Raw genomic sequence first — 26,169 nt, 5'->3', positions numbered from 1 at the left:
ATGTACATTACTGTGATGAGCCAAAACTAGGAGGAGAAGATAATAATAGCTATTATTTCTTGGGCATCTACTGTATGCTAAACACCAAACAAGACTTTGTACACACATCTCAGTTAAACTGCTCAATTAACCTGTCGTGATGTTGCCATTATCCACTCCACTTTAAAGATGAGAAAATAGGCTGATAGACTTGTCTGGAGCTACATGGCCAGCACATCCATGGCCTGATGTGGCCAGGATCTGGTCGATGTCTGTGTGATTCCAAAAAGATGCATTTGCTTACCTGCTCAGATCGAGCTTCACCTGAATTCACAGAAATTGCCTCATCACACCTCAGCCACACCTCACCAAAGGCCTCCTCTCCTGTCCCAGGAAGGTGACAACATGCTCATGCTGACACTGGCTATCCTCCCACATTTTCATTATATGGGACATGGTGGGGATTTTTATGAGCCTCTACCACAGACTGTTTTTCAAATTTATTTAATTCATCCATCATGCTCTGAAGCCATTTGCTTTTTTATATTGGACAGATGTAATGAGATTTTGGACACTAAAAAATGTTTTTATTAAAAGTTATGACCCAGAGCTAGTTGGTAGGGGCTCTGCCATAAATTGCTATGAGTGTGTGAATTTATAAAGGATGTAGTGGCATAACCTTAACCTTTTAGGACACATCATAGATTACAGGATCATTTACACTAATATTGTCTCACCACCTCTCCCCACCTTTGGCTAAATAATAATAATAGTAATAATAATAATATATGTGGTTATTTGATATGGTGGCTTTTCCTCTCAATGTAGCCACAGTTAAGTCATGTTGAGCCAGGGGCTGGGGAAACAGGTGGTTGGTGGTTGACCTGAAGGCCCTGCCTTGGTGGGACTGGGCACATTGGTTCTTCTACTCTGCTCTGCTCTGCTCTGCTCTGCACTCTGTAACTGGGGCCGAGGGAAGTAAACAGTCACATTTCCTGTAGACAGGATGAAAACAAATTCTGACAAACAGCAATATTATGAGGCTATGGGTGATAGTTTTCCCACTCCTTCATGGCCAAAAAGCTCTCCTCAAAACTATTCATTTGTAATAACTTCATTTTAATGTCCATATTAGCAGATTTATATTAATGTTTTACTATTTGGAAGCCATCCAAAGAATAATTAGTTTGTACATATAGACTAGAACATGGCCATTAGTATATACATGTAGATGATATATTATACATACCTATAATGTGTAATATAAACAATAAAATACAAAGTTAACAAAGCAATTAAATTTTGACCCCTGCCAGCTATTTCTAGAATATGCATTATTTTCTGTATTTTTGAGCACTGCTATGAGCCGGACCCTGTACCAGCTGCAGGGGGAGACCCTCTACCAGCTGCTTAAGGGAGCTCATGGTATCATAGGCACAGATAATGTACTGAGGTCACTCAGGAGCATTTCAGTTCAAAAGGTAAAGGAACACTTCATGGAGGAGGTGGATTTTCGCTGGGCTTGAGGAATTTGAGGAGCACCGAACTTGCAGAGATGAGGGGAAGAGCATTTCAAGCAGGGAAGACAACATGTATAAAAGCATATACAAAACCAGCTGTTCATAGACCGCTCCAAAGAGCAAAGTTTGGCTAAAGCACAAGCTGACCTTTTGTTCTTTTAAAGGAAAAATCTTGAGTGTAAACACCATGCTCTTATCTATAGCCACTGCTGATGTCTGTTAACTACAGGGCAATGTCTATAATTGCAGGAAGATGGACTTTAAACTTACAAATTTACCATTTCTGTATTTCCTAATCAGACCCATATTTTATTATCTGCTTATGTTAGAAACATATTCCAAGATTTTCACAGACATGGAAACAGCTCCTGCCTACTGAGCCCATGGAAGTGTGAACCATAGATACTGTCATCATTAAACTCATAAATCCATGTCATTTGTGTGTCATTCACTGCATCCTCATTCATCATCCCTTCCACTTTCAGAACGGCTGTTCGTTTGAGGATTTTGAAGAACGGTTTGCTGCAGCCACCCCAGTAAGAATTAGAGCATTCTCTGGTTAACTGTTTCACGTCATTATCTCATCATTCATTTCATGCTGATCAGTTATGCCTTGTGGTTACAGAACAGAAACCTGCCCATGGACTTAGATGAGATTTTTGAGGCAACAAAGGTAAGGCTTTGAGGTTTTTGTTAAATGAGGTTGTTCTGCTCATTCTCATGCATTCCATGTTCTCTTCATCTAGCTTCATGAATGGCAGACTCACTACTCTGCTCTACTCTAGTAGGTGCCTATTCAAATGTCCCCAGGAAGACTATTAATAGGCCCTGCCATGAGGTCAAATAATGAGAACATGTGTGTATGTGTGTGTGTGTGTGCACGCGCGTGCGCACACACACGCGCATACGTGTGTGAACAAGTGTGTGTGTTGGAGAAGGGCTAGCACCCCTTATTTTCATCCAACAATATTTTTCAAGCCTCTAACATGTCCCAGGCATCCTAATAGATGCTAGAGATGCAGGAAAGGGGCTGTCCTAAAGAAGCTCACAGTGTAACAGTGCAACATTACCTGGGATACAATATGACAATAGAGCCTCACCTAGCCTAGTGTAGTGTAATATATGTAGTATAACACGATATAGTAGGAATTCAGATACATGAACAAGATGTCCCAAGTACACCATTGGTAATAAAAAACAGACGAAGCTGCTATTCAGGTATATCCTGGTATAAAATATATTAGTTGCAGCCAATGTCTGTTTAAATTGATTGATATACAAGCCAATGAATGTTACCGCTCCTAAATACAGTACTGGGAAACCTCTAGGACAAAAATCCTCAACCTTGGCAGCAAATTAAAATCATTCGGAGAGCTTTCCAAGTTCCAGTGACTAGGCTTTACCTCAAACCAATTAATTCAGAATCTTTAGGGGTGAGAAGCAGGCCTCAGTATTTTTTCCCCAGGTGAGCTCAATGTGCATCCAAGGCTGAGAACCACTGATCTGGGAGTATCATGGGCAATGGGATAAGGTACAAATTGAGTTAGGAAGTTGCTTTATAGGAAGCAAAACAGAAAGGCTTCTAATTTGTGTCCTGAAGGATGTGTGGGAGAAGGAATGAGTGTCCTAGGTAGGAAGAGGAGCACGTGCAAGACCCTAAGATGGCCTCTTCTTTCATAACCCCCTGTGCTTCTCTCCTCAATTGATTGTGTCTCTGGGTCTGTCTTTCCATAAGCTGTCTTTCCACAAAACAGCCTGCTTATGACAATAGGAATAGGAATGGGAATGTGCCTTACTTATCTCTGTAGCCTTTGCTCTTGGTAACCGATGCATGATAAGGACTCCCATGTCTGCCCACTGAAAGATCACAGAATTCCTTTTGCCAAAACATAGAGAATGGGTCTGTGAGAATGTGTTTTGGGTGTCAGCCCATGACATCTCAGCCTCCATCAATGATGCTTTCAGAATTTCTCTCTAGGAAAGACGTAGGTGTCCGGTTGTAGTGAACTAGTTGGAAGTACCAGTGTATTAATCTTGAACTAGATTTTACTGAAAATCCATCCCTTGTTCATATCAAAGAATGACCGGGGAGAGAACAGGCTTGACGGAAATACTGGGGGACTACCTCCTTAAACATCGAAGCTACTTTTCCTTCACTGTCCTGTGTACCTTCCAATAGCACTCTTCTTGCCCCTGGAAAATGCCCTGCGGGCAAAAAAAGGAGCAAAACTCCCATCTCCAGCTACATCGCTCTTTACCAGGAGACATTTGAAATGCCAGTAATGAAAGAGCCTTACTCTCTGGCAAGTAGACATCTCAAGTTGACATTCCAAATGACTTCAAATGGATGTGCATCATGGCATAACTCCTAGGAACCTAGATTTCTGGTTAGAGAATGTTGTAAAGCTGGACTTCTGCTATTTAGCAAGGCTAAGGTTTAATAAAGTGATGCTGGTGGGCATCTGGGTCAAGTCCATTCTGGCTACTTTTAGCTGACTGATCAGAGGTGAGCCACTTCACCTCAGCCTCAGCTAGCTCATCTGTGCAACACAGACAGTGACAATGATGCCTACGCTGTTGACTTTGCGGGGCTCAGTGAGTATCAGACATGATGATAATGTATTAGAAAGTGTATTGCAAACTATAAAGTATTTTGCAAATGTGAATTGTTAGTTTCACTCTCTTGAGGCCTTTAAAATGATTCATTAGAGCAATATTATCAGATGGAACATGGTTTATTAGCTTACAAATAAAAGGACTGGGGTTAACATGGGGAGGAGGCCTGTGGAAATAGATACTATTTCAGGTTCCTGATCACATATGGTTATTAGTATTATTTCTAATTTTATGGCCCAAGAATCCCCTTTTTCTATAAAATTTAATTAACTCAAGGTTCTATTTAAACAGCAAACCAATGGAATGAAATAACAATCTATGTTTTACACCGCTGCATGTTTTTCTCGTTTAATCCTTGAGTGAAAATCATCTGGCAAAAGGAATGTCTGTCTCAAGAATGAAGGTTATTTTAAAAGTTGTGCTTAAGGAGAAAATTAGCCAATAAATTATATTTATGATGTTAGTAAAAGTATGCCATGAGTTCAGCACATTTGAAATGTAAATTATGTGACTTAATTAATAACTTCATTTTAATATTTTCCTAACACTGAAAATAGTTGTGAGCCATTTTAAAAGCATAGAGTTCTAGTCTCAAGGAAACCCAGAAGCTTCATTTGAGTTGATTAAATATAGTTATTACTCTGAATTTTGAAGAGGGTCTAAAAGACTAGCATAGCTTCATCAAGTAATATAAAATATTGCTAACATGCCAAAGAAGGCTTACCAAAGAAGAGCGTTTCAAGTCCAGCAAGATTTGGGAGAGCACCTGTGTGCTGGCCACCTCATTCCGTCAGCTGCTGGGCTGCTATTATATGAAAGAGAAACAAGATAGCCAAGAATCTTGGAACAGGCTGTGAAATGTATGAAATTCCCACCATGGCCTTGCCCCTATCTACCACACTGCCCTCCTCTCTCCCACCTTCATGTTGGTAACACTGAACTGCTTCCATTCCCACCTACCTACTCTGTTCCTGGCCTCTGCCCTTTTAAAAGCAGTTTCCTCTGCCTGGATGGTCTCCTTTTCTTTGTCACCTGGCTCCTCTCCTTCAGGATTCAGATCCAGGCTATTTCCTTTAGAAAACCTTCTTAAACTTTGCCAAAAGCTAGTTGTGCCTCTGTATTAGTTCTGTTTTCATGCTGCTGATAACAGCATACCCAAGACTGGGAAAAAAAAGAGGTTTAATTGGACTTACAGATCCACATGTCTGAGGAGGTCTCAGAATCATGGTGGGAGGAAAATGGCACTTCTTACTCAGTGGTAGTGAGAGAAAATGCGGAAGATGCAAAAGCAGAAACCACTGATAAACCCATCAGATCTCATGTGACTTATTCATTATCATTAGAATAGCATGGGAAAGACCAGCCTCCATGATTCAATTACCTCCCCCTTGATATCTCCCACAACACATGGGAATACTGGGACATACAATTCAAATTGAGATTTGGGTCGGGACACAGCCAAACCATATCATTCTGTCCCTGGCCCCTCCAAATCTCATGTTATCACATTTCAAAACCAATCATGCCTTCCCAACAGTCCCCAGAGTCTTAACTCATTTCAGCATTAACCCAAAAGTCCACAGTCCAAAGTCTCATCTGAGACAAGGCAAGTCTCTTCTGCCTATGAGCCTGTAAAATCAAAATCAAGCTAGTTACTTCCTAGATACAATGGGGGTACAGGTATTGAGTAATTACAGCCATTCCAAATGGGAGAAATTGGCCAAAACAAAGGGGTTACAGGGCCCATGCAAGTTTGAAAATCAGTGGGGCAGTCAAATTTTAAAGCTCCAAAATAAACTCCTTTTACCCCAGGTCTAACACCCAGGTCATGCTGATGCAAGAGATGGGTTCCCATGGTCTTGGGCAGCTCCACCCCTTTGGCTTTGCAGGGTACAGCCTTCCTCCTGGCTGCTTTCATGGGCTGGCATTGAATGCCTATGGCTTTTCCAGGCTCATGATGCAAGCTGTCAGTGGATCTACCATTCTGGGATCTGGAGGATGGTGACCCTCTTCTCACAGCTCCACTAAGAAAAGTCCAAGTAGGGACTCTGTGTGGGGTATCTGACCTCACATTATCCTTCCATACTGCCCTAGCAGTGGTTCTCCACAAGGGCCCCGCCCCTGCAGCAAACTTCTGCCTGGGCATCCAGGCATTGTCATATATCTTCTGAAATCTAGGTGTACATTCCCAAACTTCAATTGTTGACTTCTGTGCACCCTCAGGCTCAACACCACATGGAAGCTGCCAAGGCTTGGGGCTTCTCCCCTCTGAAGCTACAGCCTGAGCTGTACATTGGCCCCTTTCAGCTATAGCTATAGTGGCTGGGACACAGGGCACTAAGTTCCTAGGCTGTACACAGCACAAGGATCCTGGGCCAAACCCACTAAACCACTTTTTCCTCCTGGGCCTCCAGGCCTATGATGGGAGGGGCTGCCATGAAGGAGAGTCTCTGACACGGCCTAAAGACATTTTCCCTGTGGCCATGGGAATTAACATTAGGCTTCTTGTTACTTATGCATGTTTCTGCAGCTGGCTTGAATTTCTCCCCAGAAAATGTTTTGTTTTGTATTCTTCTATCACATAGGCTGCAAATTTTCCAAACTTTTATGCTCTGCTTCCCTTATAAATCTGAATGCCTTTAACAGCACTCAAGTTACCTATTGAATGCTTTGCAGCTTAGAAATTTCTTATGCTAGATACCCTAAATTATCTCTCTCAAGTTCCAAGTTCTACAAATATCTAGGGCAGGGGCAAAATGCTGCCAGTCTCTTTGCTAAAACAACAAGAGTTATCTTTGCTCTGTTTCCCAACAAGCTCCTCATCTCTATCTGAGACCACCTCAGCCTGAATTTTATTATTCATATTACAGGTACTATCAGAATTTTCAACAAGTCTCTAGGGAGTTCCAAATTTTCTCACGTTTTTCTGTCTTCTGAGCCCTTCAAACTATTCCAACCTCTGCCTGTTACCCAGTTCCAAAGTTGCTTCTACATTTTCGGGTATCTTTTCAGCAATACCCCACTCTACTGGTACCCATTTTACTGTATTAGTCCATTTTCATGCTGCTGATAAAGACATACCCAAGACTGGGAAGAAAAAGAGGTTTAATTGGACTTGCAGTTCCACATGGTTGGGGAGGCATCAGAATCATGGCCGTAGGGAAAACGCACTTCTTATGTGGCAGCTGCAAGAGAAAATGAGGAAGAAGCAAAAGCAGAAAGAACCCCCTGATAAACCCATCAGATCTCTTAAGACTTATTCACTATCACGAGAATAGCATGGGAAACACCAGCCCCATGATTCAGTTACCTCCCCCTGGGTCCTTCCCACAACACATGGGAATTCTGGGGGGCACAATTCAAGTTGAGATTTGTGTGGGGACATAGCTAAACCAGATCAGTCTCCTTCTAGGTACTCCCATAGCACCCCATAGAGACCCCTGTTGCTATTTCTGTTGTATTACTTGAGATTATCTGCATCTGCAAATTGGATGTCCCCCCTACCAGTCTGTAAACTGCCTGCAGGCTGACAGTTGGCATTTCTCATTATATTCTCAGCACATTGCAGTGTCCAGCATCTAGCAGTTGTTGAACATTTATTTTAAAAAAAATATTGTGTAGTTGGAAAGAAAATTCGTCCTTATAGGGCCCTACTGTGTGCCAGGCACTATTAGTCAATCTGAAAGATGAAAGGGAAGACAGAGCTGAAAGTGAGTTAACAAGACCAAGCTTCTCTCCTTTCAGCAAAAAGCAGACTTTAGTGCTTTTCTAGCCAGGCTCAGTCAAACATCAAAGAAAGTTCTTCTATTAATATTGTCAATACATCTGCAAAGGAGGTATTATCATCTCCATTGCCCAGGTGAAGGAACTGTAGCTCTGAGAGGCTGCAGATATTGGAAGTAATAGAATCCAAATATATCCCCTGTTGGGGGTAGCCACTATCCGAAGCTAGTGGTGCAGGCAGTAAAGGGATTTACGAAGACATGTGTAGATAAAGGTAGATTTATTAGAGAAAGTATGAAAATACATTGCAAGATTGCCGTGGGCAGCACAGCAGAGAAGGGGCTGTCTGCAAAGAGACAGGGACTGGAGAGAAGTTTTATAGGATTGTGCTGGAGGGGGCTTCCTGCAAATGAGGTTGTTGTGCCGTTGGGTGGTTTGTGATTAACCATCCCTTCAGAACAATTATTCATTGTTCTTCCCCATCTGGGACCCTCCCCAACCTGGGGCCCCTTTCTCAAGTGCTTTATCTTATCAGTACTCTACTCTCCCAGGCATGGAGTGTGGGAACTTGCCCAGAGCCCAAAGCTCACTCACTTGCCAGTAGGAAAAAACATTCCCTTCTGTGGATGAACCCTAGAGATCCAGCAATGGCCTGGTTAGAGCAGTTTGAGTGCAGGAGCCCCGTGTGGCAGGGCAGTAGGACTCTCCCCATTTCTTCTACTAAGTGGTGTATTTAGGTTCTCCCAGTTTGAAGCTATCGCTTAAGATCTGAAGATGAGGAAAAAGTGGTTTTTCCTCAGTGGACAGGTTTGTACAAAGCATGTGATTACACGCTTGTCATAATTAAGTCAGGCCATAGACTCCCTACAGTCTGTGAATCTGGCAGTGTATGCAGATTAATTTCTAAGTGTATCTTAAAGGGTTTCTTTAGCTGCTCTGGCTGGCCTTGTTCAGACACTCCCACATGATGGATGGCGAGATAGATGATGCAGTGTCTGCAGTGATGGAGTTCCTAGGAGTGATTAATGGTGTATACACCAGGCTGGTTTTGACGCCCTCCTAGTATTAAATGAAATGTTTTCTTTTCCTCCACCCACATATTTTATCTACAGATGGACTCTTTCAGAGAATGCCGTTTGATTGCATTCTCTATATTCAGAAAATTTAAATCCTGGCCTGTGTGACCTCGATGTCACGTCTCTGAGACTTAGTTTATCTATTTGTAAAAATGGGGATGATGATTCCTACCTCTCAGGGCGAATGCTGTGAATGCTATTGGGAGCCCTTACTGATGTGACCATGAAGTCGTGTCTTATTTACACATGGAAGGCATCTTGTATGTGTGGACATACTCATGAGAGAAAATGCAGTGATGGGATTGCCTCCCCGCATTGTCTCGTAGGAAAGAGAGCCATTGCTGGCATTTGATGGTAAATAAGTGTGAAGTGATGTCATTACTGCTTATGGGAGGTGATTAATGGGCAGTCTTAGCCAAGCCTGGATAAATAGCCAGATGCAAGGAAGCAAGAATTGATTCTGGCTGTATTCAAGATGTTGCCTTTGGGATCGTGCGGTATAGTAATGACCCACCAGGATTATGGTTTATCTAGAAATGATGAAAACCAGAAATGTTTAGCCTTATAAAACACTATGTGCAGGGCCCATCAGCACCAGCTTTCTTTGTAGTTACGTGATTACCTTTTTGTCTTTACAGGCTGTGACCCAATTAGAACTTTTTGGGGACATGTCCACACCCCCTGATATAACCTCTCCCCCCGTAAGTATGCATTGCTTTATGAACCCCACACCCCTTCCCTTTCTTTTCATGTCCTTTCAGTGGCCAGAGTTTGGGCTTTGAGTGAAAGAGGCCTACTGGTGGATTTCAGTGTTGACTCTTTCAAGCTGTGTGACTTGGGCAAACTAGTCATTCTAACACTTAATTTGTGTGGCTATTTAAAAAGGGGAAGTATGAGATATGCCTCTGTTTTGAGAAATAAACAAGATCATGCATTCAGCAGTGACAGGATTTGCCTGGGTACTTGCTATTCTGCTGGGGTCTGAGAAGAGAGGCCCAAAGGAGATGTAGGGAATGCAGGCAGGAAACTCGGGACAATACATATGATGAGGCATTTATCAGCACCTGCCCCAAACCCAGACCAGTGTCAGTGGTCAGCCCAGTAAAGGAAGGACCCTCTCCCCACACGTGGTTCTGCCCATCCTTTCTCCTTTCCCTCTTTCTTTCCTCTCTCCCTCCTTTTTGTTTCTTCCCTCCTTCCAGCCTGCCCTTCAGCTTTGCAGAGCATGACCTGGGCCTCATTGAGCTTCTCAAGAAGCTCTGGACTCCCAGGCACAGCTTCAGCCAGGGTATCTCAGTCAATGCTTGCAAAAGGACAGAGATCGCAAGGAGCCCTAATTTGAAAATGAAAAGAAGAAAACAGAATTAATTAAAACCAAATCAAAATAGAATCCCAGTGCTGGATGCATTCAAAAGCAACCCTGCAGCCACTGCAAAGAAAAGAGCAGAGATGGCCCCTCCAGCCCCTCCCCTGCCCATTCCCAGAGGAGGGCAGAGAGCAGTCAGCCGCAGCTGCACCAGCTGAAGCTGCCGGGAGGGGACAGCTCCTCTGGGCACTGCACAGTTGTGCAAACCGAGGGATGGTGCTATGGTTCATTGGCATGATGCGCCTCACAGAGAAGAGGCTGTAACCTCACCACTGAGGACAGATGGCACAAGACACTGCTGCCTGCTGCTGCCACCTTGGAATCTAGGCACAGCTGCCCTGCTGCCAACACCTGGTGTCCAAGGCCACCTTGAGGGAGGCTACCACAGCCTCTGTCCCCAAAGAAGCTGGACGGCTCTAACTATTCTCATGTTCCCCTTTATCCTGGGCTAACAACTTCATCCTGGGAACTTGGAGTCAGAGCTACAGTACTATGCAGCTAGAAAGGGCTGAAGAGATCTTCTAACCTTATCCCCTTCATTATACAGATGAGCAAACTGAGTCCCAGAGAGGACATGTGACTCACCCAAGGTCACAAAGGGAGAAAAAAAAGAACAGCACTGACTGTGTTTAAAAGTGCTTAACACAGCAGCTCATGGCTGTGTTTCTGGCCCTGAACCCAAGTGCAGTCCAAATGGGTATTTAATAATCCTCAGAACAATGCCATTCGTCCCACAAGCTGCTAGTCTAAAAATGGCCTTGTCTAATTGCCATGATTTCAGGATTAATTGCTTGCCCCAGCCTATTCCAAGGGGAAAAAAAAGAATATTACAACATCAAACAGATTTATACTCTGTAGGCAAAAGCCTGCTGTAAATGGGTGTGGACGTAATAAAAAATTATGAGTACTGATGTTTTCATTTCTGTATCCCCCATCTTGCCCATCAGTTCATGCAGCAGACCTTTTTGGAATTCTGGCATAGACTGGGCCCTGTAGAATTTTCAGTGGTGCAAGCACTGTTTCTTGTTGTCTTCTTGACAATATTTATTTCCTTTTGCAAATGAAGATTCAGGCAAAATCCAGGGAGTTGGTGGGGGAGGGCACCAGGATACAAGGTAGGGTCTGTGCTCCACTTGCTGAATTTTATTTGTTGATTTAGTCAGCAACTGTTCATTGACCATGTATTAAATTGCAACCCCTGAGCTGGGCACACAGTAGGTCTTGAGTGGGTGTATTTGAATTTGCACTGGCCACCTCTAAAGGGTGAATGCCAAATATTATGGAAAATTTGATAGCCTTAAACACTCGCCAGGGAGTAAGGGCTCAAGCTAAATCATTAGGGTACTGGCCATTATTTGCCAAGCACCTACTATATGCCTATGCATGATGCTAAAAATTTAAGTAATATAAAATAACTTAAATACATTACCTCACTTAATCCTCAGAGTTGCTCTGGAGGTATCATTTCCCATTTTATAGAAAAAATGTATGTAACTGCATAAGTGGTTTGAACTGTGACCCCTCCTTCCCCCTGCCCCTTAATTCCTGCATCTGCCACCTCCCAGCCTTGATGACTGCTAAGCCAGGTCTCATGTGTCCTCTGCCTCTCTCTGTCTGGCAGACTCCTGCAACTCCAGGTGATGCCTTTATCCCATCTTCATCTCAGACCCTTCCAGCGAGTGCAGATGTGTTTGGTTCTGTACCTTTCGGCACTGCTGCTGTACCCTCAGGTAAGCTCTCTTCTACCATCTTCTCTTCCTTTGGCCTTCACTCAGCAAGAGAGAGAAAGAGATTACGGAGCCAGCCACCAAATGATGACAAAACACCGCTATTCTCTCCTGTGACACTTCAGGTGACATTGAGAAGCTGCCATTTAGAGGGGAAGGTGGTGGTGGGGTCCAGAGCTCTGGGATGTTACTGGCCTGGAATTCACTGATGTCTTTCACCCAGAGAGTTCAAGATTCTGTTACTCAGGTGTACAGCTTTTGGGACTGTGGTGTACATACAGCTATGCAATTAGCCCAGGTCCATTTCCACTCTTCCACCTCAGCCTGGAGAGAAAGCAATAAGCAGGGGAGGACACGGAGTCAGCTTTCCGTAGACCTCTTGAGACCTGATGGACAGACGGGATCTGCCTTGCTTGGTGCTGACTCAAGGAAGGGGAGTGTCCCCAGACAAAGTGGGGAGCACCCTATGGGACAAGAGCAAACTGCTAACTGTGAGTTGGGAGAATGATGAGACTTTTGGTGAGTTAGAAAGTGTGTGTTCTGTTTTTCAAATAGCCTTTAAATGTATTTACGGCCTTTACAGCAGGGTAAAAATATGTATAGTAGCAGTGTTGCAGGCGACTTACAAACGGATGGAGCCTAACAATCTTACCTTGTTTTCATGGCGTGAGGCATTCCATGTGGCCAGGCCACTGGACTTGGAAATAACCAAAGGTGGTTTAGTTCTGTTTTTCACATACATGGGACCTTAAAGTGTTGTGTGGTTTTCTTTACGTATTTGAAAGCTGTGGCTTTATCTTTCTTGCCTTTATTCTTATAAATGGCAAATAGAGTTGTTTGAATATTTTAGAATACAAATCTTCATGCATTTTTTTCTATAATTACTTTTAATTACATACTGTTAGAAGCAAATTCTTGCCACCAAATATAAACCGTGCTTTTATTCAAAGTAAATTAAAAATGCATACCCTGTTCTAAAATAGCTACAGTTATTACTCGTGAGCTAAGGGATCATTATGAACTTTTAGAAGCAATAGAGGTTGGTAACCCTTGGATCTAACTTAGTTTAGACTGCAGGTTGCCTAGAAATGTATCCAATTATGAAGTTTCCCAATCTAATCTTTAAAAGGGGATGGTGATGATTACTAGTTTTCCTTACCTAAAATAGATAATAAAATATCCATGGGACTAGTATAATAGCACATGCCATTTTAAATAAGAGTAAGAGTTTTGGGGAGAAATGCACCACGCTTCTATGCTTGAGTCTTGTGTTCAGAATGCCCATGCTCTGTCCTCATTGTCTTATCTATAAAGGGTGTGCTGGGACAGCTGATGGGAACTTTAGGCCCAAAACTTACTAATTTGCAGGCATGTTTATTTCAAAAATGCTCACCAGGTGCCCTCTATGTGCCAGGTCCTGTTGTAGGCGGTTAGGATGTGTGAGTCAACACGACAGACAAAGGGCTTACCTTCTACTGGGTAAACAGGAAATAACATAAAAATAAGTAACTTGCACAATATGTTTAAAAATGAGAAGTGATACGGACAAATAAAATGCAGAGCAGAGTATAGGGGCTTTTGAGTGCAGGCAGAGGGCAGGTGTCAGTGGAGCCACTGTGGTCACAAGGGGCTCTTGCCTAGGTGAAGTGTGAGAGGATTAGTAGGGGCAGGAAAATCTCAAATAGGCATCAGAGTCCAGGGTACCCCAGGCAGAGGAATGACTTGGACCCCGAGTCTCCATTCCCTTCTCTATAAATGAGAAGATGGGACTAGATGCAATTTTATATCTCTTCCACCCCTAACATTTGATTAAAAACACCCCGAGGACCTGCCTGGGTGTATTAGTCCATTCTCACGCTGCTAATAAAGACATATCTGAGACTAGGCAATTTACAAAGGAAAGAGGTTTAATGGACTCACAGTTTCACATGCCTGACAATCATGGTGGAAGACAAAGGAAGAGCAAAGAAATGTCTTACATGGTGGCAGGCAAGGGGGGTTGTGTGCAGGGGAACTTCCCTCTATAAAACCATCAGATCTCATGAGACTTACTAGCATGAGAACAGTGTAGGGAAAACCACCCCCATGATTCAGTTATCTCCACGTGGAGGAGACACATGGGGATTATTACAGGTCAAGGTGAGATTTGGGTGGGAACACAGCCAAGCCATATCACCGGTCACAGCACTACTCCAGGGCCTCTCCCAAACCTGTACCAGATTAGGGACTTGGAAGACCTGGGTTTTAGTCTTGATGCTTAACCAGCCACTTGGAAGCTCTGGGCAAGCCACTTCCACATATCTAGGTTTCCTTTCTTTGGCTGCTAAAATTTTTATAGATTACCTCCAAGACTTCAACTTTTAGAACTCAAGTCTAAAATTAATTTCAATTAGCATGTTTTTGCTTCGTGACTCTAGTTAAGATAACAAAACTGGCTTCAGTTGGTGTTAAACTGTGTGCTCTATTCCTCCCTTAACTGGCCAAAAAAATTTCTGCAGCTATTGAATCCCCGTCTCCCTGTTAGTAATTGTCCAGCCAGTGACGAAGAGACAGGGGAGTGAACTGGAGCATGTGATATACAATGGAGGGTCTGGCCACTGGGGCTTTTGAATCTGATGGGCCAGGTTTGAATCCTGATTCAGCCATTTATTTCTAAGCTTCAGACTCCTGGGCAAATTACTTGACCTGTCAGAGTCAGAGTTTCTCCATCTTTATAACTGGGTGTAAAATAATACTTACTTTGCAACAATATCATGAGAATTAAATGGATCACTACATTAACTGCACCTGCAGAAGCTGTATCACTACACACTGAAAAGTGCTGGCACATCATCGATATTTGGTGTAGAATATACTGTATTATTATGATTATTCTGATTTCTACAGTAGAGGAATATATGTCCTGTTCTATCTATACTTTTCCCTTTTCCTGGAAATTAATGACTGTAATAAAGTTTAGGTCTTCAGCCTCTTGACTGCTCATGGCAGACAGAAGGAGAATGGGTGGCATGGAGAAGGCACTGTATGAATACAGGCTCTGCCAATGGCCAGCTGCGTCACATCAAATATCTTCTGAGCCTCAGGGAACTTACGTGTAAAATGGGGATAATCACACTTCTACCTCATAGAGTTTTTCTAAGGATTGCATGAGTAAAGGCAAGTTGTAGAATATGTACAACAGCTCCTGGCCGTGCTTACATGAGTAAGCACTCAACAGATATTTGCTACATGGTTCTTCAGGAGCCTTGGATCTGCTACTCATACAGTGTATAGCTGCATCGAGTCTTTCCCTCCTGGAGTTGCAACTTCTCCTGTACAAATTAAAGAGATAGCAATCACACTTACCCCAGAGGCTTGTGGAAAGGATCACCTTCACAAAAATGTAAGCTTCACAGGGTGAGAATTTTTTTTTTTTGGCAACTGTTTTGTTCTTTGTTATGTCTCCAGAGACTAAAGCAGTGATTGGCACCTAGTAGAGATATTTTTGAATGAATGAATCCATCAAATGAGATAATGTAGATAAGAGACATCATGCAAGTTCTGTATTAATGTTGGAGGAGTTCCTTAGGTTTCAGTGCTTTTCTTATATTTCAGTCTCCCTTTTTTTCTTCTTTCAAATAATGGGGCTATCCCCAGGTGTCAGCATCTGGCTATAAATTACAAGTTTCAACACTTTAAAAAAATCTAACCGTAAGGCAGCAAGGCAGGTGTTCCCTTTCACTTCACAGCAAGGAGATTTATGATTGATCTGAACTTCATGGTATAAACAGATGCTCCTGGGCACCTCTTCTCTCCGCTATTGGACATTAATAGTAAACAGTTAACAAGCTGCTAAGTGGCTGCAGTGGCAGCCACCAAGTGGCCCCCTGTGTCCAGTGCCACCACTGTCCTACTGCTGATGAATCCCTTCACTCATGCAGAAAACCATGTGGCCAGAGAGCCTTAATTCACAGGCCAAGGAGAGCCAGGCTGCAGGGACCCCCTAGGAAAGTGAGTGGAACATGCAAGCTTCTAAACATGATACCCAATTACCCTATGCTACCTTTTTTCTTTTGAATATTGTACTTTGATCTGGAGCAGATGGCATGAAGCCAGAGAGACATGCTAATAGCTGTCTCCAGAAAAGTGTGCACAGCCCATCTGTTAGTTCCTTGTAGAAAAAAAAAAAAAGATGGGAGGGAAAAATATCCTGCCACCGACAGTGGAATCATCAGCAATCACAGCACTTACAGATTGTGGGTTTAATTATACACCAGGAATAATGCAATGAACATATTGACTAGGACTCATTCGCCTTTGTGTAGGGCCTTTCTCCAGTCCCAAACCATGCTAGGCAGAGTGGAAAGAGAGGATAAAGGGTTCCTGCCAGCAGGTGGTGTCTAGTCTCATCAGGGAAGACAGAATAACCAGGCAATTTCAATGCAGTGTGACAAGTGTCATGATAGAGGTGAGCACAGGGGATTGTGGAAGCCCAGAGAAGGACCAGAGGAGCTGACAGGAGCAAGAAGACTTCCAGCAGAGGTGATAGCAAACAGAGTCTCCCAAAGCAAATCAGGGCTAGACATGCACCAAAGCAGGGGGATGGCTTTCCAGGCAGATGGGCCAGCAGAGACAAGAGATGGCATGTTGGGTTTTGTTTGCAACTGCTGCAGGGCAAGATGCAGTGAGGTTATGAATTGAAGATAGTGATGAAGAGGTGAAATGGGCTGACCCCCAAGGGCCCATAGCCAAGCTAAGACATCTGAGTCTTATACTCAAGACAATGAAGTACCATATTTGCAATATAAAACAGTCCTTCATGGCAGCGAGGAGGGTGCAATAAAAGCAAATTCAAAAATAGGCTGATGGCGAGGGAGTGAAAATATCCACTCACTCACCAAAATGGGCATCAGGTATTGGGTGGTTGAATTCATGGGTAGTTCTACCTGCAGACCCAGCACCCCCTTCTTATTACAAATGTTTGCAATACCTCCTTTCATACTTGAAATGAATGTCATAGATAATGTAGCCTAGCTACACAATTTTTCAAAATGAATATAATTCTCTAACTGTAATATAAGGCAGAAAGAAAAGAAAGATAATTTGTAATAAAAATATGTGTATTTAAATAAGGAAATACTCAGGCATGAGAACACTAGAAGACATAACAAACTGTCAGATGTATACACCTATAAGTAGAATCACTATTGAAAGCCACAGCTGTAAGTCCAGGCTGATACAGAAGTGTCATGTGGCTATACAATCATGAGAAGGGTTTCTCTCGGAGACTGCCATTTTCCAAAATACTGAACACCTCTTGACAGTGTTCCTAACCAAAAGATACAGTCTTCCCTCGTATGCACAGTTGTTGAATTCCTGGAAAATTAAATGCATTAAAATCAAGTACAAAGATGACTGAATTTTCATGTAATTCAAAGTCAATTCTAGGTGCAAATGACCCTAAGTGGGATGTGGAATAATGCTTCGTTGTATGCATTGGTTTCACACATAATAGGATGTCTACTGTCAATGCTTGGGCTTCCAAAATCCCAGTATTGCCACCCCCTCTTAGGACAACCAAAACACACCCCACAAATTTCCTAATCACCCCTAGGGGGCAGTAGCACTCCCATTGAGAACCACTGGGCTCTATCAAAGTAAATCAGAAAACAAGACAGCATTGCAGGATTCTTCATCTGTTGGTAGATTCAAGTCACTACATTATTATGCCATGGGTGAGGCAAGCTAAGCAAGCTTCACTTGTGAAATTTCAGCTCCAGTGCCTCTTCACCCCTCTTATTTCAGTGCAGTTGGACAAAGTGGTCCTACAAGATATTCTCCATTTTGTTTGTTGACATCCTTGTCACATTACACAAAAGTATTTAACACTACCAGATATAAGCAAGAAGTCTAAGTGTCCTTTTGGTGCCTCTCTGGAGCCTTCTCTTAGGGAAGCATGGCATGAGAAGGAATGGGAACCTTGCAAAGAAAATGATCAGGCCTTGAACGTTGGCTCTAGCCTGTATCTGTCAGCTGAAGGTGACTGGAGCATGGAGTGAGGCACCCTGCGTTTGATCTCTCTGGGTTCACAAGACTAAGTGAGATGACTCATGACCTGATCAATGCCATAACGCCTACCAATTGTCCCTTTGGAAGTTGCTGGGATACTCTGCATCCATTCCTCTTATTTTCCTGGTCTCACTATGCTGCATCTGCACATTCTTACTGACAGCCAAGGAAAGGCTTGTTTTGAGAGGCCAGGCAAAGCTGGCTTCTCTGTTCTCTCCTCTGCCCAGCCTGGGAACTTGTTTCTCAGGCTCAACTGCACGTACAGGTGGCTTCTGTGCCCCCTGAGAAGGGTAGGGACTCCTGGAAGCACATGGGAGTTTCCTGCAGGCGTGCAATATGCTAAGACAATCAAATGGCAGGCAAGGCCTATTAACTGCAAAGATCAGAAATTGGTCTTGGTCATCTGGGTGAGGTGGTGTGTGGCACAAAGGAAGGAACCCTGGCTTTCAGGGAACAGACAACCTCAGTTTGATGCTGCTCCTACCTCATGCAACTTGAATGACCTTAAGCAAGTTGCTTTTCCTTGAGCACCAATTTCCTTATCCCTATAATAGAAATAATAACACCTACCCTGCCAGGATTTTGTGAAGACATAAAACACCTATGTGGCATGTTGTAGGCATTTAATAAGTGGAGCTTGTTGCTGTTACTATTATGTTACTATTATTATTGTAACAAGGGTGACTTTGCTCCTGTTAAAATGTATATGTCTCACCTAAAAAGAATAAGGCAGCGAACAGTTATCATGGTAATACATATGAGTACAAGCTGTGGAGTTTTGCAATGTCTAACCTATACTGATGTCTGAGGTGCCCCTGAGTGAACAATAACCTTCATTTTTTTTTTCCTTTTTTGAGACAAGTGTCTCACTCTATTACCAGGCTGGAGAGCAGTGGTGTGATCATAGCTCAGTGCTGCCTCAAACTTTTGGGCTCAAGTGATCCTTCCACCTCAGCCTCCTGAGTGCTGGGACTATGGGACTATGAGCATGTGCCACCATTCCTGGCTACTTTTTAAAAATTTTTGGTAGAGACGAAGTCTTGCTATGTTGCCAAGGCTGGTCTCAAACTGCGAGCCTCAAGCAATCCTTCCATCTGGACTCCCAAAGTGTTTGGTTTACAAGCATAAGCCAGCACATCTGGCCCTATTTTTTTATTCTCTAAAACTGGAATAATAATAATACAGAAATCATGCATAATACCTCTAGCTACCATTTATAACATGTCTGTTGTATATCAAGCAATGTAGTAAGTAACTTTCTAGGCTCTGTGTGATCCAAACCATACTAGTAGCTAACATTTACTGAATGTTGATCCTGCGTCAGGTACAATTCTCCACACGTTAAATATATACTCTCAATCTTCAAATCAACAAATAAGATAGAAGGTGTTTATATCCATTTTACAAATGTCTTGAAGCCTTAGAGAGGATAAGAACTGCTCCCCAAATTACATAGATAAGAAGTGGCAGTTTGAATTTTAGCCTAGGTCTCTAAAACTCCAACATTCAGATTCTTACTCACTTTGCACACTGCCTCAGGCCTGCGAAGGAAGGTATCATAACCAGGTTTTACAACAAAGAGACAGACTCTTAGAGAGCTTACCCAATTAAGAGGGCCCTAAGTGCAGCAGGAAGGGGAGGCAAGGTGAAAACCCAGGCTGGCCTGCCTTCCATCCTTCTGCTCTTTCCCTGAGACACACAGCTTCTGAGGCTATGAGATTTTGGAAAGCTTTAACAACTATAGAAATGCGATTATTATCATTCTAGCTTTTGCTTATAGATCATCCCTCAGAGAGACTTTCCCTGACCACTTCTCTAGGATAGAGGCTCCATGAGAGCAAGGACTTTTGTCTTGTTCATCTTGGCATCCCCAGTTCCAGGCACACAGCCTGACACTTGGTTGGTGCACAATACATTTCTGTCAATCACCTGAGTCCATGCATCCTTCTTTCCCAGGACATCTGACTCTCCTTTTTCATTCTCCCAGGTTATGTTGCAATGGGCGCTGTCCTCCCGTCCTTCTGGGGCCAGCAGCCCCTCGTCCAACAGCAGATGGTCATGGGTGCCCAGCCACCAGTCACTCAGGTGATGCCGGGGACTCAGCCCATCGCATGGGGCCAGCCGGGTCTCTTTCCTGCCACTCAGCAGCCCTGGCCAACTGTGGCCGGGCAGTTTCCTCCAGCCGCCTTCATGCCCACACAAACTGTTATGCCTTTGCCAGCTGCCATGTTCCAAGGTCCCCTCACCCCCCTCGCCACCGTCCCAGGCACGAGTGACTCCACCAGGTCAAGTCCACAGACCGACAAGCCCAGGCAGAAAATGGGGAAAGAAACGTTTAAGGATTTCCAGATGGCCCAGCCTCCGCCCGTGCCCTCCCGCAAACCTGACCAGCCCTCCCTCACCTGTACCTCAGAGGCCTTCTCCAGTTACTTCAACAAAGTCGGGGTGGCACAGGATACAGACGACTGTGATGACTTTGACATCTCCCAGTTGAATTTGACCCCTGTGACTTCTACCACACCATCGACCAACTCACGTGAGTGCCCTTCACTTAAGACACAAAACCCAATGAGAGCCGTAACTCATGTCTAGAGGTGGGGTTTCTGGGGTCAAAGAACTCATCTCACTTGCGTTAATCAGGTTTCTTTGTTCATATTAATACTACTGCTACTACTAAGAGCTACCAAATTAGGTACCAGTGATAACGTACAAACCTTCTGCATATGTTCTATGTTTATTTTTAGACTCATAATAATGCTTAATGACAAGTTTTGTTAGACCTGTTTGACAGATACTGAAAGTGAGGCTCATAGACAAAGACGGTAGACAAAGTTGTATTGAATTGAATGTAAGCTTGGTATTTTTCCACCATGTTACTCTGCCTCTTAAGATTTTGTTAGTTTGCTCATTCATTCGTTCATTTATTTATGTATAGCCAGATTATGACACACAGATTTTGGTGTGGCTTATTGAAATAAAAATGAATGCAAACTTAAAATATTTGGGGAACAAGTTTTAAACATTAGAATATAAAATTAAGATCAAGAGAAAACTTAGGGCAGAGATACAGCAGTGATAAGGTCTTAAATAGCCTTTATAGTTGAAGTCTCATTTTGGCTTAAAGCTTCTGGTAGTTAAAGAGAACAAAAAGATGGTGCAGAAGAAAGTCCTGAACTGGGAACCTGGAGATCAGATTTATGGGTGACCAGTTTTGTACCTTGGGACAAGCCACTTTATTTCCGTGAGCCTTGGTTTCCCCATCTGTGTAAGCAATGGGTTATTAAAAGGATTCAGTGGTATATATGCTCCAACATTATAGACCTCCCAGAATTTGAAGTATCTTTTATCTTCATTATTACACATGTTAAGTGGTTTTGTGCAGTCCTGGACCAGGGTTCTGGTGTTGACTCCTCCACCACAAGCTGTGTCTTTGGGCAAACGTGTGACTTCTCTGAGACTCAGTTTTCTCATCAGTAAAATAAGTGAATTGGCTGGGATGAGCAGTGTGCATCCTTCTAGTTCCAGCTTTCAGTGAGTCTCCTCCAGCTCACATTTCTTCTACAAATATCTGGAAAACAGTAACCATGCAGGCAAATCATAATCCAGATACACTTGAGCATGACACAATTCTGGAAGGTGTTCTGGTGACTCAAGCATGTGCCTTGACACTTGATAAGAGGAAAGAAAAGGCTCATGCTACAGTGAGTTTGGTGGTTTCATTACTGTCACAGGTGATACGGATCACTGCATGGCCAATACTGTGAACTGAAAAAAAAAAAAAAAAACACCCTAATGTTAATACAGTTAGATTGTGTCATTTCAGCCAGGTTCGGAATGCTGTTCTAAAAACGAATACCCTCACTGTGTATAAACAACCCACTTGCACACAGGCCATATGATCTACATAGTGGTGGCATCTCTGTTTATGCAGACTCACAGGGTTTCAATGAGGAATAATGAATACAAAATGAAATGTTAAAGAAATGACAGCCCTGCATAAATAAGCAAGCATCGTTTTAAAAACAAACCTCTCTTTCAATGGACTTGTGTGCCAGCTACAAATGAAAGAGGAGAGTTTCAGCTCTTTGAGGACAGGAACTGTCTCCATCATTCCTACACTTCTCGTAAAGCTAGCTTAGAGTCTGGCACATGGGAGGCATGTGGGAAAGGATAAAGAGAGTGAAATAAACAAAACAGAGATCACTTAGCTGCTCTTGTACTTTAGAGCGGTCCTGGCAACCTCAGGACTATTGACATGTTGGGCTAGATAATTCTTTGTTGCAGAGGCTGTCCCAATGTAGGATGTTTAGCAGCAACCCTGGCCTCTAGTCACTCTATTAGGGAAACATACATCCCCTTCCTCTAGTGTTGAGAGTCAAAAATGACTCCAAGCATTGCCAATTTCATCCCCTAGGGATGAAATTACCCCACACTGAGAACCACTGTGTAGAGTATTAGAAGCATCCTATAAAACCTTCTAAAGGTTAAGACACTTGCATAAATAAACTCCTTTTTATGCTTCCCATTGATTTCTTTGGGTAAGTCTGAACAGTATACCTGCCAGAACTGGCAGCTCAGCCTGTGTTTTCAACCTTTAGTAAGCAATAAACTACTTCAAATACAATTCAGGATCTAATTAAGCTCATATTTATTAAATATCTACTACCCATTAAGGTGTTTGCGTATAGCTTTAAACCCACTTTCAATATAGTTTGTTCCATAGTCCTTTCCTGAAACAAAACAGATTTAATTGCAAAATTTTTCAAAAACTTACTGTTTTATTTTCAATAAAATTAGTAAAACCAGTCTTTATATCCTCTGACCCATCAGTAGCTCCTTAAGAATGGTTTGGGTAGAAGATTGGTTGGATCCAAAGTGAACCTCAATAGAAACAGAAAAGCACAGCTGGACTGGGTAGTGTCAGACAGATCTCTAGTCAATGCCAGTGCTGCTGTTTCATAGCCGTGTTAACTCTTAGCAAGTCACCTCACCTCTCTGAGCTACCGTTTCTTCATCTGGGAAAAAAAACAAACCTATAAATAACAACTTGCAGGTATTTGTATTACGAGTGTATAATGGATGGGAAGTGCCTAGCAGAGTGTCCAACTCATTGGCACATTATGAATAATAAATGGGAAAATAGCATTATTTTTCTAAATATAGATTCCCAGAGTAAAAAGTATGCACTAAGTTTTACAATCATCATTCACTGTCTGATTTCTAAGCTCTATAACATTAGGAAAATTCAGCTACTAAATCAAACCATGACACCCCCTCACTTGGGTCTTAGCCAGTGGCTGGTATTTTCAATGACAAATTAGAAATCATTAAAAGAAGAGTGGTATCAAATGACATATTTGTTCTAAATCTCTGAAACAAATGAGAGGAGATGTGGGTGGGTCAGCCCAGCAAATGCATATCCTTTATCTTTATATAAGCAAGTACCAGCTGTGAAGCTGCCATCAGCTACATCCATTTTCCCAGATCACTGAGATACTTACTCTTTATTCAACATGTGTTTATTGAATACCTACTATGTACCGGGATTCAGAACCTGGTTCCACCAGTTACCATGAGCAAATTAGCAAACTTCTCTTTCCTTATCTCTCAAATTAGGGTAACCTGTACCTCAAAGAGGTTTTATGAGGATTAAAGATATTGTCTGTACAATTTCTAAGTGTTTGACACATGAAAGGCACTCAGTAATGTGCCCTCTGATGAAACACAGAAAGAAGAAAGCAAAAATAGCCCAGTAGTTCTCAGCTTGATCATGCATCAGAATAACCTGTAGGGGGTTGTTTAAACACAGAGTCTCTGATTCAGTAGATCTGGGGTAGGGTCAGAGACTTTCACTTCTAACAAATCCCCAGATGCTACTGCTGCTGCTGGTCCAAGGACCATCCTTTGAGAACCACTGCTTTACTTATCAGTGTGGACAAGCTCCTTCCTAAAATCAGATGTGTGAGAGGAAAGGTCAATATGTACAGAGGAAGAATTCAAATATTCAGCTGATTCAACCTAGGATAGGAAGAGGAATCCTAAGGTTTGACTTCAATCTAAGCAGATTCCTGAGTTTTCTTTGGGATAAATTGATTGCAGCCAGGCATTTCAGATATTTCCTCTATTTCTGTGGTCTCTGTGTAGCTCCAACCCCAGCCCCTAGACAGAGCTCTCCATCCAAATCATCTGCATCCCATGCCAGTGATCCTACCACAGATGACATCTTCGAAGAGGGCTTCGAAAGTCCCAGCAAAAGCGAAGAGCAAGAAGCTGTAAGTGACCAGTTTGCTATTTGTTTGTGTTTTTTCCTTAAAATTAAAACCTCTGTAACTGAAATGGGTAATGCATGAGGAAGTCTACCTAGAAAAGAATGCTGGCTCAATCTCATAAGCTCTCATGGGGTTGCTAAAGGGGCTTTCTTTTGTGTTCAAATGAGTCAGCTGAAAAAGACTGCCTTTTTATTAAGCTGTTATTACAAGTCCACATTTGTTGTGCAGAATCCTCTAAATGCAGTTTCACCCTCCTTTACTATAACTGATTGTGCTGCATGAAAGTATATCCAGTTGTCTTGTATTTTCAATTGTTAAAAAGAGAAAAAAAAAAGTATTATCTTCTTGTGTTCTAGCCTGATGGATCACAGGCCTCATCCAACAGTGATCCATTTGGTGAGCCCAGTGGGGAGCCCAGTGGTGATAATATAAGTCCACAGGCCAGTAGCTAGATAGCGCAGGTCTTGGTAGGTATCTGTCCTTTTTATCTCCTTTACCCTTAAGCTATCTGCTTTCCCTTTTGCTTGTTCTTTACTTCTGAAGTCACATCCTCAATGTTTGCACCATGTCTCCTTGCCTGAGCTGTATCGCTGATGTTTGCACCATCTCCTTCCCTGAACTGTATTCCTGATGTTTGTGCTATCTCTCGCTGCCTGAGCTATATTACCAGTGTCTACACCATGTCCTTTTGCCTAGTGTCTATGTTCTACTTTGCTTTTTCTCATGGATGCATGACCTTTGACATATCCTGGGAGGTAGGGGTAGGGGTAGGGGTGAGAAGTGGGGACTGATCATATTATTTTATTAATAATACATTCTGCGTGGGTGATGGTGATAAAATGAGGCATGGCCCATGCTACTTAACATGGATTTAGTCTCTGAAAGTATCAACATTTTGAGATGGACACATTCTTCCCACCCTGGTAATTTCTCAGTGAGCCGTGGTCCATATGCTTTAATCTTCTAAGCAAAATGTCACTGCATTTGCCTACACTCTACAGATCTAAAGAGGTCACCAATCAAACACACAGAGAAACCAGACTAAGAAGCAAAAGCAAGCAGTGCTTGAAATAAGATTGATCGAGATGTAAGATCAGAGGCAGCCCTTTTTGTCTAGCCAGAAAGGACCCTGCACCCTGCACCCTTTCTGATGTGAAATTCAAAGCCCAGAGTTGTGTAGCACTCACTTCTGAGGCTGTGCTGTTTGCACCTGTGCTGTGGCATGGGGATTGCCACCAAATCACTTCAGATTCTATCAGCAGCTTCTTTGAGAGAGGTGTTCTTACATTTACTAGAAGTGGCTTTTGGCACTTGAATTTCAATACATCTGATTTGATCGAAAGAAAGAGGAGCCGATGAAGCAGACCTTCTTAGGAGACAGAAGTACACCTTGTTACCCAGACATGATTTCTAAGGTCACTTCTTGACAAATGTGTTCAATTTTCAGATTCTTTCACAGTTTTCTATAAACACACAGGACTGCAAGGCCATTCCCAAAGAGCTGCATTTTTAAGCCCTGAACAGCATAGTCAAAACCATTAAAATGGTAAACAGTTTTCACCACTCATAAGTGGATTCTAATTCTACCTCAGAATCAGTCCTAGTCCACACATAAATTAGTTATTGAAAGCTAATACAGTACTTTGAAAGTGCATTTTAACAGATACTATGATTAAAGAACCTAACACACTGTATAGGTTGCCAAATTTTATATCAGTACAATAGCACATAATAACATATCATGCTATGCAAAACCACCTAAGATTCACTTAAATATTCAGCCTTGCAAAGCTACTTTGGGAGTTGGTATATTGGAAGCAAAGTTGATGCTTCAGGAAAGAGAAA

At 42.6% G+C, this 26,169-nt stretch overlaps 1 protein-coding gene across 13 annotated transcripts in view; it reads left to right on the top strand.

The window, feature by feature from the left end:
* The window catches only part of DAB1 (DAB adaptor protein 1), a 902,516-nt gene that overhangs the window by 861,898 nt on the left and 14,449 nt on the right, over positions 1-26,169 (top strand). For 6 of the 13 annotated variants that reach the window (XM_037744058.1, XM_037744061.1, XM_037744066.1 and 3 more), the window contains 7 exons: positions 1,985-2,035; positions 2,125-2,172; positions 9,553-9,615; positions 11,902-12,010; positions 20,043-20,591; positions 24,200-24,327; positions 24,681-24,791. In XM_037744058.1, coding sequence (XP_037599986.1) covers positions 1,985-2,035; positions 2,125-2,172; positions 9,553-9,615; positions 11,902-12,010; positions 20,043-20,591; positions 24,200-24,327; positions 24,681-24,776 — 1,044 coding nt within the window. In that variant the 3' untranslated portion in view covers positions 24,777-24,791. The remainder of the gene's footprint in view (positions 1-1,984; positions 2,036-2,124; positions 2,173-9,552; positions 9,616-11,901; positions 12,011-20,042; positions 20,592-24,199; positions 24,328-24,680; positions 24,792-26,169) is intronic. The other 7 variants (XM_037744064.1, XM_017543997.2, XM_017543998.1 and 4 more) reach the window with 3 other exon arrangements.

Source organism: Cebus imitator, unplaced genomic scaffold (assembly GCF_001604975.1).
Source record: "Cebus imitator isolate Cc_AM_T3 unplaced genomic scaffold, Cebus_imitator-1.0 Scaffold163, whole genome shotgun sequence".
Classification (NCBI taxonomy): domain Eukaryota; kingdom Metazoa; phylum Chordata; class Mammalia; order Primates; family Cebidae; genus Cebus; species Cebus imitator.
This window is presented reverse-complemented; position numbering and strand designations above follow the sequence as displayed.